Source organism: Lactuca virosa, chromosome 5, assembly GCF_052849685.1.
Source record: "Lactuca virosa cultivar CGN04683 chromosome 5, Lactuca_virosa_CGN04683_v6, whole genome shotgun sequence".
In the NCBI taxonomy this organism is placed as follows: Eukaryota; Viridiplantae; Streptophyta; class Magnoliopsida; order Asterales; family Asteraceae; genus Lactuca; species Lactuca virosa.
The window spans coordinates 223,380,642-223,395,245 of NC_136430.1; the positions used below are offsets into that span (position 1 = coordinate 223,380,642).

A 14,604-nucleotide genomic window follows, 5' to 3' on the forward strand; every position below is an offset into this window, starting at 1 on the left:
TTTGCCGTAAAATTTCGACGGGTCATAACTTGTTCGTTATAACTCGGATTTGCGTTATTTATATGTACGGAACCCTTGTGACATATACTATAACTTGGTTAAGATTAATCCTTCTAAATAATCTTCCATCAAAAAGTCATTTTTGACGCTCATTGTCTCTAAATTGACTAGCCTGAATCTACGGGCGTTACTGGACACTATCATCAAGGACATAATCGTCCAGATGGAGGGCAAGACGAAAATCACCTGATGTATATATAACTTTTAAGCTTTTGGGTTTGAACTTATAAGTAAATTACATGGATAACTCAATTGAATACATAATGTATGTAATCTGTTATTAGAAAATGAAATCATGTTTATACTCTTTAAAACAAATTATCACAAGCTAAATGATGAAATTGGGACATACCTGATTCGATATCAACAGATTTTGGCCCTTAAGATTTGAACCTATAATCCAACTTAACAGAAATCAAGTTAAGATACATTTAGGGATGGAAATTTGAACCCTTAATACCACTTCACATAAATCAAACAATACTAAATCATAAAACTCCCTAACATCTAAAATTATGAATATTACCTTAAGATGGGAGAGAGTGTAGAGAGAAAATGACACTTACCGAGAAAAAAAAAACAAAGATGGTCGTTGATGATGGGCCTATGTGTCTATGGGCATTCCTGCTGGTGCGTGGTGACATATGTTCGGTGGTATACTCAGTTGAAGATATCTCCATGAAACAAAAAACTTGAGATAAAAGAATATCAATAATCGATGGAAAATCGAAGTACCAACATCTCTTTGAAATAAAAGAATATCAATAATTGATGGAAAATGCTTACGGGTTCAATGGTTTGTCTTCAATGTCAAATGAAAACTTGAAATGGTTTCATGAGATGGGTTCTAGGGTTTTGGTTGTGGCTGATGGCCATGGAACTGGAGAGCATTTTGAGAAGGCATAATTGGAAAATGGTGGTGGGTTGTGGGCAGATTAGGGTTTCGAATAAAGAAGACAGGGGTGAGCAACCAACAGATTTTTGAAGGCTGAACAAAATTAAGACTAATGGTGGGTTTTCTAAGGTGGTGGTGTTGGCGGTGAAGCAATAGCAGATCTGAGTTCCTGTATGTTGGTGTTTGTTGGTGGTTCAGAGGGGGAGCGGTGACTGGGTCTTGAAGTTCAGAGGGGGAGCGATGACTGGGTCTTGAAGTTGTTCGCCAGAGGTAGTAGATTACCAATGGAGACAGAGGTGTGTGGTGTAACGATGGCTTATGGTGATGATTAAATACCTAAATCATCCGTAGGCAACAAATCCCCGTTCTTCTTTCCGTATTTATTGTTTTTTTATTTGAATGAGTCTTGCTAAAAATTGGGGATATATCGGAGCCGGTATTAGTTTTCTTGACTTTTTCAGATGTTGACCCAATTAAGATATATGATTTTGTAATGCATAAAATGAATGTACATAATGCAATAAGAGCTTGTACCTCTTAAAATTCAGCATTTGACCATATATATATATATATATATATATATATATATATATATATATATATATATATATATATACACACGCACAAACACACGTTTATTTTAACTTTATCGCAAAGAAAATGATAAATGTATGTTTATTTTCTTTGTTTACCAAAAATATAGAAAACAAACAATATAAAAGTAAACCCATCATTACATAACATAAATGAGCACTATGTAAACAACCAATGTAACAGTATACAATGTCAAACAACCACAATCTTGTATTTGTAAAAATTGTCAAACTTTTTTTTTGTGTACTCTTCACATACAATGTCATAAGGGATCAAGATTAATGAAAACAAAGTGACCAAAAAGATATCTAAAATGCAGATGATATTTGTTGACGTAAGTAATACCATTGAAGTTGATAGGGACAGAGAAATTTACAATGAAAATTATTTGAATAAGACCGTGTAGTTCATTTCATTTCCATTCTTATTTTGTGCGTTCCATATTTATAAACATAAATTCGCACAAAATGAATAAAAAAAAAAGACAATGATTTGAACTCAAGTTGTCTTAGACTTTGGAAGCTTCTTCCTTAGCATTTTCCTTGGAGATAACTTCTTCATTTCCACAAAAAATAGAAGTGCCCCAAACAATGCAACATTCTGCAACAAACAAACATCTTAATCACTATGAAATAGGAAGTGAATAAATTGATAAAATGATGAAAGTATGTTTCTGGTTTTCTGTATTTTAATAAATAATCAAGCATTTTTGTTATATATGTGAAATGAAAAATCATAAATTTTATTATTAGAACTTAAAAACATAGTCCAAAAATGAAAGAACCTGTAGGAAGTCTGCTAGGAGCATGTGACACATTGGATCATGGATTTTGTAGTTGAAGAAATCATATAAAATGGGAGTTGAAACTAGCAGATAATACATCTGCAAAATCGGAAGAAGAATTAATTTAATGATGATATAAATATATAACCAATTCAGCCAAATTGTAAAAAATTTTAACATATTTAAAAAAATACTGACCAGCAAATGGGCCCCAGTGGAGCTTCCAAAAACAAACACGATCCCACCAAGTCCTTTAAGGGCCATTCCAGCCAAAATAAAATGCTTAACCTGCACCAATATCATTTTTAAATTAAATAAGTTTTTTAAGGTTATTTTTTATACTTATGATGAAAAGGGCATTCATGTCTTTTAACCCATGTCCCACTTTTCTTGCTGACTGACATGAGTCATAGCCACATGTGAAAAATGTGGTTACATGAAAATAATACAAAATAATTTTATACGTACCTAAAAAATACAATAACTTAGTATTATATCTAAAAACACAATAACTTAGTATTATATCTAAAAACACAATAACTTAAATAGTATGATGCCAAAAGAAGTACACAATAAAAAAGGTTTTTCTTATTAAAATTGTGATAAACTGATAATCCCATTATTATTTACTTAAGTTTGATTGTTAGGTTGATTAATTTTGTGGATAATCTAATACAAAAATATGGGACCCACCTCCAATAAAGTTTTATAAAGTTTTAGTTACTCAATAGGTCATTCTTGAAAATTTAAAAAAAAAAAACTATGAGACTCACATCAATTCTTGGCACTCCATGGCCGAACTTTGAAGTTAGAAATCTATGAAGGATAGCTACTTTGGGAGCTAGTTCATCTGCAGCAGGGCCACCATCATCATCAAAATCATTGAACCTATCGCATAAAATTGAAGATATTAACAGATCTTTGTTAATTACAAAAAGGGGGCAAATCTTCAATCACATTCTTTAAAGGAGATTGTAACTTTTCCTACTAGGATTAATAAATATAAGCTTCCATGGAGGTACATGGCGTAAATACATGCTAAAACCACCATTATATACGTTTATTATGCGATTTAAAACACTCAAAAGCATTCAAACAAACAATACCCTATATGATCAAACAAGTTCTAGTAACAAAAGAAGAGGGAAAAGAAAGGATATCGGATTCTCCATCATGCTTTGGGCCAACGTAATGTTCAAAATCCCTAAATATCAACGGGAATTCAAGTACAATTGGATCTAGATACATGTACATATTGATACATTCCGATAACATTACGAATTGAATCAGATTATAAACAGGATTGTAAACATGTCGATCGTGACTTACGTTTGCCAAGCGGAGAGGATGAACAGTGATGCGAAGAGGACCCTTCCGAGGAAGGAAACGAAACCCATGTCTCTGTATTCGTGTGCGATGGAATGTGGGAATTTCGGTGGTGGGCGAATTCGAAAGAAGAAGAAATCAGAGCGATTGGGTGTTAGGATTTTGGAATTTGTTTTCACGTAATTCGATAACGATCACTCCCCCATGACCCCCAATCAATTGGTGCTTGCAAATTTGCAATTAGCATTCTAAAATTAGGTTAAATATTTGACCAAATAAAACATTAATTTCCTTATTTTCCAATTTGGAAGGCTATAGAAAAAGTTTTACTAAATTGACTTGTATTTATCGTTTTCATTAACATTTTATTAATAATTTATGAGTTAAATATGACTAAAAAAATTATATTATTGTGTGTTATAACTCATAAGATAATGATAGGTTTATGATAGGTTTATTACGTTTAACTCTTTTATAAGTAGGAGTTATATGCATAACTTCTATAATGTTTGGTTTGCTCGACCTTTGTCCATTATATAGTGGGTTCTTATGTATTTGTAAATACACTTGAAACATTGGAGAACTCAGAAAGAAAACATACGTAAACACATATATGATCAATTAGAATGTATGAATCGTTGAGTTGAGCGATTTCGTCGTACAACAGGTTATCAATACTTTGCTCATAGACGGAGGCATAATAATCCACTTTTGTCGCTCGACGAGTAACAAAAAAGCAAGAAGTTCGAGATCATTCTTCTCTAAAATCCACAAGTAAGTTTTTCTTGATAAGTCGTTGATTTCGGCTCATTCTTTTTCGTTATGATCTTCTAGTTGTGTGTTCATATAAAAACAAAGGAAAATCAACGTCGAAAGAAATCTAGTTTCTTTGGGTTTTTTATGTCGTCCAAAAAAATGGTTTTCTTTTGCTGTTTAATAATTCTTTTAAATCTTCAAAATTGAAACGTGTTTTTAAAATTCCAAAAGTAAAATACATATTTATGTAGACTAAAAAAATATGAAGCTCATTTTCATTATTGTTTTGTTTGGTTAAACATATTAGGGCGATCGGAGTCGTGCAACGGTTTATCAGAGTGTTAAGGCGATATCGGTGGTACCGTCGGCTTCTGATTTTGTGAAAGATGGGATGGGTAGGTTGGAGAAGAAATTCGAATGCAACGGGTTTGCCAACTCGTGGCTTCCTGTGTTTAATTGCAATTCAATTCACAATTAAATGCATGTATGTGAGTAGATTCAAAACAGGTGAATGTTATTTTATATTTTTCCTTTTTTTTATTGGTTATATAATTTTGTGAACATTTCATTTATTTTCAATGCATGAATCGTAAACATTTCATTTTTTTTATTTTTTTGTTTATAAATTATCAAAAGTTTCTTTTTAATGTTATATTTCATTTTATTTAATATTTTCTAAATTAATTAAATAAAAAATAATGATGTGGCAAGTAGGTTGAGTGGATTGGGAAAGATAGAGTTTTAATGTGTTGTGGGTTGAAAAATATATAAGAAAGAGGAGAAAGAAAAGTTGATGTGAAGCTAATGTAACAATGGGTTGAATGGGTTGGGAGAGAATGACTTCCTCCTCCCTTAAGGAATTAAGGAAACAAATCACTCATGTTTAAACAAGAAACGAAATGTTAATAATTAAAGTAAAAGAAATAATTGTAAATGGGGGGTTTTTATCTGATTTTACAAGTTCAGAAAAACTTCAATTAAAACACTTAACTAATCACTTCAAACAAAAGCAAACAACTAGAAAACGATTTTTAATCAAGAATAAAAGATGCTTTCGTTTAGCTTTGAATCACCCATTTTCCTATGATCAATTTCAAGTTAATGGATTTATTATGTTGGTTACCAAACTATCATTTAGTAGTTATCATGATCGAATACCTAACATATATCAATTTATGAACTTTAATTACAATGGTCAAACAATTTAAGAACACCAAATTGATTTTAAGATATATATATTGGACTATGAATGATAAGATCTAAAAATTACCTATATAGGATCAAGACAAGTAATTCAAGAACATATTATGTATCAATAATGTTCTCTAGCATAATTATAGCTATTAACTTTTATCATCTAACTTTAGGATACATTCTATCTCTAGATCTCGCAATTCATATACCATAAACAACTAGATAACAAGTTCATGCAATCAAATTGATCATCTAACTACACATAACTTAAATGAAAGGCAGAAAAGTTAAGAACTTTAATATACTAGGATGATGATCTATCCAACACAGGTTAAAACCAAATTAATAAATTCATAAAATAAGACATCAACACATAGTATTAGGGTTCATCTAATCTAAACGAAAGTAAAGGGTTATTAGCCCATGATCAACTCAGAAACAAAATAAAAAAACAAAGTAAACTATAATAGACATGATGTAAACTAGAAAACCGAATGATTTCTTGTATTCTTCGTGTAGATCTCTTCGAATACTTGATCTCCAATTGATTCCTTGCCTCCTAGGGGCTTCTTATAAGGTTATAATCACTTTTAGTCGTAGCTCTCAGAAGCATATGAAGCACACCCCGAACTATGACATAAAATTCGATATATATATATATATATATATATATATATATATATATATATATTTGCCTTAAATTGGTCGTCACGTCGTGGAAAACAAACATCCAAGCCGTGTGAGACACTTTATACACGTGGGCTTCAAGTCTTCACAGATTCATCGGGAAGCTTATGATTTCCACATCGTGGATCAGAGTTAGTCACGTTGTGGAATCTTCATTATGCACATTTTCTTCCTCTTTTTTTCCTCTTTATGCAATCTCCAACCTCCAAGTTTCTAGCTTTGTCCATTTTTAGTCATTTTCCTTGAAAATGTCATTCTTTGGCTACAAAATAGATTTTACACTTATTAAGCACCAAATATCTTTGTATTTAACCAAAATAAAGCTAAAATTCACCTAAATAATGCATAAAATATGTATTAATATAACAATATCAAAATACCCGGCACTTGCCTTTTGCTCGCCCTCAATCAAAACTTATTATTTTCAATTTATCACATCAAAACTTTTCTCACCTATATCATACAAAACAATCCAACTTGAACTCACCAATTACATTTCACCTTAATGCATATATTTATGTCTAAAGAAAACCTAAGTACTTCCGAAATCCTAAATACTAACGATGTAACATCCCAAAATTCATGACCAAAAATTTTCATTTTTAATTACGTAATTATAAAAGCCAATAGTCTAAAAACATCAATAGTGTCAACACATGTCATAATCAAAATCAATATCCAAAACATGTCATAAGAAACAACATCAGGGTACAACTCCCAAAGATCTCATGTGCGCAAATCATAGTGTGATGCGGTGCGACCAGGCGAGCTCCTTTCCTTTCGAAGAAGAGGTACCTGAAACCAAAGCTGAAAACCGTAAGCACGAAGCTTAGTGAGTTCCCCCATCATACCACATACCATACAATAAACATACTGCCTAGCATATTCGGGTGTTGGCCTACCCCTTCTGTCACAACTAGCATTTTTGGCTAGGAAATTTTGTCTACCTGTAATCGACTCTTGTATAACTTGTAATTGATGTCATGCTCATTCAAATTCAATCATTAGAATCAAAAATCGCTCGTGAAGTTCAAAACTAAATTCAATACATCTCACGTACTCAACTGTGAATTTGAAACCCTAATTTCCCAACGCAAACCCCTATTGGGCTAGAAATCAATTATTGGGCCTAATGGGCCAATAAACTCACAACTTGGTTATTTTGACTCTATTTGGATCCATTTTCATAAAACTATAACCTTTTGGGGCCATGTTGGGCCTAAAATATTTCACTTCACTTTTATGGGCCTTATTGGACCTCAAAAGACCCACTTCTTTCTTATGGGTCTTTATGGCCCGTAAACCCATTTTTCTATTTTTGGACCGTAAACCCCATTCCTTCATTATTTTGGGCCATAAACCCATAAGAAGGGCCCAATGGGCTAAGAACCTTCATATTGGACCTATAATTTCGAGCATATCCAAAAATGGCCCAAGATTTTCTTTCTCTTTTCCTCCCCTCTCATTCTCGGCCCACATATGTATAAAAAAAGGGAAAAGACTAAATTTACTCAAGAGCTTGACACCTCACTATTGGTTAGAGGTTATCTATACAATTGTCTCAGATATATCCATGATCACCTCCCAAATCCTCCATGTAATGACCAACTAGCCTCCTCTTCCTTCCTCCTTAAGATTCTTGGCCTCCCACCCTTCATTTCAACTTCAATTCAATTCTAAATTACTCTCTCTAAATCTTCAAGGAACTCCCCCATTTTCTTCCATAAACCATGAGTGGGTGTGTGTGCTCAAGAAGGTCCTTCCTGTTGGGTTTTGAGCAAACTAACACTCCTAAGGTGTTCATGCAACCCTAGAAACCTTGGATCTATGTTTGTCTAAAATACATGCAAAATAATTTTCCAAGGTTCATAACCTATCTAGCATACATGGGGTACTTTTAAACATAAAAGATACTAGAAGAATTACATACCTTTGTTAGTGAGTTGATTCCTTGGGAGTTTGAGAGCCAAGCACCAATAATGTGAATGCCTCAAATGGAAATCACAAATCACCACAAACTTGGAAAACTTATGAGAGAGCACTCTAATACTCTAGAAATCGGCCATACCTTATGCACACACACATAGTCTCTTTTCAAGCACTATAAGCCTCTTTATATAGTGTAGATGATTAGGGTTATGAACCATGCAAACCCTAATAACCCATGTCTTTTCCTATTCCAAGGATCCATGGGTTAAAAGCTCCATGGATCATCCATGGACTCCCATTCAAGCTTATCCCATTTCCTTATGAGTGTTAGCCCACACTATATAAGTACAATAGCCCATTATTTAATTAGTCACCTTATGATCACTAAATTAATTCATAATTAATTTAAGATCAATACTAATTAAATAATACAATTTGATATTAATATATTATAACTTATAATATATTAGTAGGCCGCAAATATACTCTTCTCATAATGTTATCCACATAAATAGTTCGGGTGAAGTGCAACCCAAATGGACCATGCCGGGTCGGGTCAAGTATATACCAAATAAGTTATGGACTTAGACACCTTATCCAACAGTCTCCCACTTGGATAAGTCTGATAATTGTATTTGCCTATATAGCTTCAGGAACCAACCGGCAATCGTAGCTCTCGAAAACTCTGTTGAACTATGAAGCGCCATTTTAGATAAGTGATCACATAATCCTCTGCTCTCATGATATCAGCCAGACAAATACATGGAACAATGTCTTACTTATTGTCCAGAAGTTTGTTTCCCGATTTTCCGATTTGTCTGACAAAGAACTTAATCAAACACATCAATTTAGTTCTGACCGGGCCCGGTACATAGGTCAAAACAAAATCATCGAGGGGCCCAGATATCGCTTCTATTTCTAGAAGGAACAGATAAACTTCGACTCATATGCTTGTTCTACTAGTCATTGAATTGCACACAAAGGCACGTTTTATAACATCAAGTTACTGATGCGTTTACGTGCAATCAATGCACAACCAACTCATAGGTAACAACTCATATCTCTAGGTTTGAAGACTTATATGATATTACCGTCTCACGATCACTCAAGATAAATTCCATGAAGTGATACAAGTGAGCGTGGGTTTATTCAAATACTCATAACTTATGAGTACTCATGAATGTTGTAGCAACCATTACTATGGCTAAACACCTTTGGTCATCTACAATCCCAATTCATGACAGTCTTGATTCATACCTACTTCCGACATATGACTGACTGTGGGGAGTTTGAATAAACTTATTATTCTGGAAGTCAAAACATGCAAAGCTGAAACAATAGTAAATAATTGACAATGATAGCAACACCTTACTCATAAATAAATCACAACTTTTATTCATCATCAAACGTCGATTACATTTTACAAGTTTCAGTAATAACTATCTAATCTGTAAAACTAATATCGTCCCTCAGCCCGATGCGTCTCGCATGCTGCAAATGCTTCACCCTCGTCAGTCCCTTCGTAAGGGGATCTGCAGGGTTCTCATCTGATGATACCCTCTTTGCCACGAGGAGTCCCTCTTCTATCTTGTGTCTTATGAAGTGATATTTTATGTCAATGTGTCGGGATCTGCCATGATCTCTTGGTTCCTTAGCTAAGGCAACCGCACTATTGTTGTCACAGAAAATCTCCATAGGCTCCTTAATAGCTGGTACAACTCCAAGGTCTCCGATGAAGTTCCTCAGCCATATCGCCTCCTTTGCCGCTTCACTCGCTGCTATGTACTCTGATTCACAAGTCGAATCAGCTACAGTCTCCTGTTTGGAACTCTTCCAAGTGATTGCCCCTCCATTTAAGGTAAAGACCCAGCCCGACTGAGAGCGGAAGTTATCCCTATCAGTCTGAAAGCTAGCATCACTATACCCTACTACTCTCAAGTCATCACTCCCACCAAGGGTAAGGCTCCGCAGGTACTTGAGAATATTCTTTACCGCAGTCCAATGAGCCTTGCCAGGGTTCCCCTGATATCTGCTGACCATGCTCAAAGCAAAGGCCACATCAGGACGGGTACAAGTCATAGCATACATGATCGAGCTAACAGCGGAAGCATAAGGTAATCGACTCGTCTCAGCTATCTCATCTTCTGTACTCGGGCTCTGAGCCTTGCTCAGTTTGGCATTGCTTTGGATCGGTAATTCTCCTTTCTTGGAATTCTGCATGTTGAACCTTTTCAACACCTTATCCAAGTAGATACTCTGACTAAGTCCAATTAGTCTTTTACTCCTTTCTCTTAATATCCTTATCCCTAGGATATAGGCAGCTTCTCCAAGGTCCTTCATAGCAAAGCACTTCCCAAGCCAGGACTTAACCTCCTGCAAGGTTGGGATGTCATTTCCTATGAGTAGTATGTCATCCACATACAGTACCAAAAAGCTAACTATACTCCCACTAGCTCTGACATACACGCAGGACTCATCTTCACTTCTTGAGAAACCAAACTCTTTGACCTTCTCATCGAAACAAAGATTCCAACTTCGAGATGCTTGTTTCAATCCATAAATGGATTTCTCAAGCTTGCACACTCTATTGGGGTACTCTGCACTGACAAAACCTTCTGGCTGATTCATGTAAACATCCTCAGCCAACTTTCCGTTAAGGAAAGCGGTTTTGACATCCGTTTGCCATATTTCATAATCATGAAATGCAGCAATGACTAGCATAACCCTAATAGACTTAATCTTTTCTACTGGTGAAAAGGTTTCATCATAATCAATACCTTGAGTTTGAGTAAAACCCTTCGCAACCAGTCAAGCCTTATAAGTGTGCACTTTCCCATCCATGTCGGTCTTCTTCTTGAAGATCCATTTGCACCCGACTGTCTTACGGCCTGGTACATTGTCAACCAAGTTCCAAACTTGATTGTCATACATGGACTGTATCTCGCTGTCCATAGCCTCCTTCCATTTAGCAGACTCTGGGCCTGCCATGGCTTCCTTAACACTGTTAGGTTCATCCAGATTTACCAGTGTACTGTCACTGATAAATGTATCACCTTCCGTAGTAATATGAAATCCATAATAAAACTCAGGTGTGTTCCTAACCCTTATGGAACGCCTCGGAAGTATAGACTCGTCAGCTGGATCAACAGGAATTTCCTCCTCAAGTTGATTGCTAGTGTCTGAGGTTCCTTCACCAATTGAGTCTTGAATTTCTTCAAGGTCAATTTACCTCCAACAGTCTCCTTGGTTTATAAATTCTCTCTCTCGAAAGACCCCTCTCCTTGCCACAAAGACCACATTCTCATTGGGTCTGTAGAAGAGGTAACCAAAGGATTTTTGTGGGTAGCCGATGAAAATACACCTTTCACTTCGAGGTTCGAGCTTGTCATGAGTCTCGCGCCTCACGAAAGCCTCGCAACCCCAAATCTTGATATGGTCCAAATTGGGAACTTTCCCAGTCCACATTTCATGAGGTGTTTTGGCAACCTTCTTTGTAGGGACTAGATTAAGGATGTAGGCGGCAGTCTCTAAGGCATACCCCCAAAAAGAGATTGGTAGCGAAGCTCGACTCATCATAGAGCGAACCATGTCCAACAAAGTTCGATTACGCCTCTCAGCTACACCATTCAGCTGTGGTGTCCTGGGAGGTGTCAATTGTGAGACAATCCCACACTCCTTAAGATAGTCGAGGAACTCAGTACTAAGATACTCACCACCTCGATCGGATCGAAGCATCTTAATGTTCCTGCCCAATTGATTTTCTACTTCCTGTTTAAACTCTTTAAACCTTTCAAAAGTTTCTGACTTATGTTTGATTAAGTAGACATAACCATATTTACTAAAATCATCAATAAAAGTCACATAATAGCGATTAGCATCCCTTGTGGCGGTTTTGAATGGTCCACATACATCAGTATGTATAAGGTCCAACAAACCCTCACCCCTTGCACAAGTACGAGTGAAGGGTGATTTTGTCATTTTTCCAAGTAGACAAGACTCACAACTATCATCCGACTTGAGGTCGAACGACTCCAAGACTCCATCCTTTTGGAGTTGGCCTATGAGTTTCTTGCTTACATGTCCAAGACGACAATGCCACAAAGATGCTTTATCCAAGCTAGTAGAAGAATCAATACATAATACATTATTTCCTAAATTATCTACAACCGATACAACTTCATACACACCATCACAAGGTAATGCTTTAAAATAAAGAACATTATTAAAGAAAGCATTAATACTACCAACTTCATTATCAAAAGAAAAGGTAAAACCTTGTTTGTACAAAGCATGAAAGGAAATAATATTCCTCGCCATTTCAGACGAGTACACACATTTATTCAAATCTAACTTTAACCCACTATCTAGCAACAAAGTATAAACTCCAATCTTGGCAACAGGTGCAACCTTCTTGTTCCCCATGATTAAGTTTATCTTTCCGTGCTCCACATCCTCACTTCTTCTTAGGCCCTGCAAGTCACAACAGATGTGAATACCACAACCTGTATCAAGAACCCAAGAATTAGAATATGGTGAGTTATTAGACAATATAGTGTAAATACCTGCATGGGATGGTTTCACTTTCCTATCCTTGACATCCTGCAAGTACTTTGGGCAGTTTCGCTTCCAATGCCCCTTATTTTGACAGTAGAAGCATTCAGCATCCTTAGGGATGGCATAAGGAGTGATAGAACCACCTTTGGTTCCATATGAGGACCCTTCAAGGGACTTTCCCTTGGTACCCTTCGAAGGGTGCTTCCTCTTCTTCCCTTTGCCTTGCCCGATAGCCAAAACAGGGGTAGTAGTAGGAGTAGGAGTAGTAACCGACTTACTCTTAAGACCACTTTTGGCAGTCTTCAGAAGTCCTTGAAGCTTACTGAGTGTGACTTCCTCCTTGTTCATATGGTATGTCATACGAAATTGATCATAACACGAGGGCAAGGAGTGCAAAATGATATCAATTGTCAACTCCTCAGGGAAGTTCACATTCAGTTTCATTAGACGGTCCACATACCTTTGCATTTTCTGCATGTGGCTCGTGATTGGTTCGCTATCCTTCATACGGGTAGTGATCATGGAGGAGATTATTTCATACCGCTCTTGACGAGCACTCTGATGGTACCTTTCCATCAGATCCTGATGCATCTCAAAAGGGTAATAGTCCTCATAGGACTTTTGGAGTTCAGCTGTCATGGTGGCCATCATGATGCATGCCACCTTGGTGGCATCTCTTTCATGTGCCTGATACTCAACGACCTCCTCAGGAGTAGCAGTGGACTCATCAAGCTCCTTTAGCTCCTTATCGAGGACATATTCCTTGTCCTCGTAACGAGTGACCATCCTGATGTTCCGGATCCAATCCATGAAGTTGGAACCATCAAAGATGACCCTCCTACAAAGGTTCATGAGGGAATAGGAGCCAGTAGGGTTAGAGCCCGAAGCATTGTTGTTGGAAGACATATGAAAAGAAGAAAACAAGTTTAGATTAGATATATCGAATCCTTAATAATACACCCAAATGTAATATTAAGGCTAGGATCCAACACAATATATTATAACTTAGAAGAGGGATGTCGTAATCTAAGCTATAACATATTTGAAGGTAGGTGAATGACGATTCACCAATTTCCACCATGAAAACGAAATGAATTATTAGGTTTAATTGGTTTTGAAATTCCTAGATTCTTTTGAGATTCATTGAACTTTTCAATGGCATGTTTCAATCTCGATTGTGCCCTTCAAGTTTTGTGACTGGGATGCTGAGGATCACAAAACAAGGTGTGAATAACCATGCAAATTCACTTGGTACCCTTAATATTATCACCTAATCAATGTGCCGGTTAACCACACACGCTCCACCGATCTATGATAAACATTAAGTCACCCTTCGTGATCCTTACTAGTCCAAGTTAGTGTGCCGGTTAACCACACACGCTCCACCAACGACTTGGTAAGGTACAAAGTGTGAATTTCATGGGTTAGCACCATATTCACATTTTCCTAAAGTAACTAAGATTGGGAATTTATTAAAGGTTTAGTTACTTTATAATATTCATGATACTTTTAATGAGAATTTAAAGTCATTGTCCTACCCGTTCGGCTAACGACCCTCCACCGATCAAGGAAGCGGTGGGTGAGAATGGACACCCATTAAGTTGCCATTTTATAGGCAACAACCTTATACCCCCCTTATAGACCGGCTTCGTGAATGAGGCCTACTAACGGTAAAACGACTTAATCTTATACATATATATAGTAATTAACCATTAATGTTATAAATAGTATAAGGGTTGAATTTTAACTTTTAAAACTCTAAGGGTTTGGAATTAAAGTATATTAAAGTGTGTGTAACTTTACAAATTCCAAAACTTGAGGACAA

General features: G+C 36.0%; 1 protein-coding gene across 1 annotated transcript; it reads right to left on the bottom strand.

The window, feature by feature from the left end:
* Positions 1–1,863: 1,863 nt before the first annotated feature.
* LOC145116283 (uncharacterized) lies at positions 1,864–3,913 on the bottom strand. Its single transcript, XM_079052636.1, has 5 exons — positions 3,663–3,913; positions 3,107–3,221; positions 2,532–2,621; positions 2,334–2,432; positions 1,864–2,149 (listed from the first exon to the last, which is right to left on the bottom strand). Exons 1-5 carry the CDS (start codon positions 3,728–3,730, stop codon positions 2,048–2,050), a joined length of 474 nt encoding a protein of 157 aa, XP_078908762.1. The 5' UTR covers positions 3,731–3,913; the 3' UTR covers positions 1,864–2,047.
* Between the last annotated feature and the right edge of the window lie 10,691 nt (positions 3,914–14,604).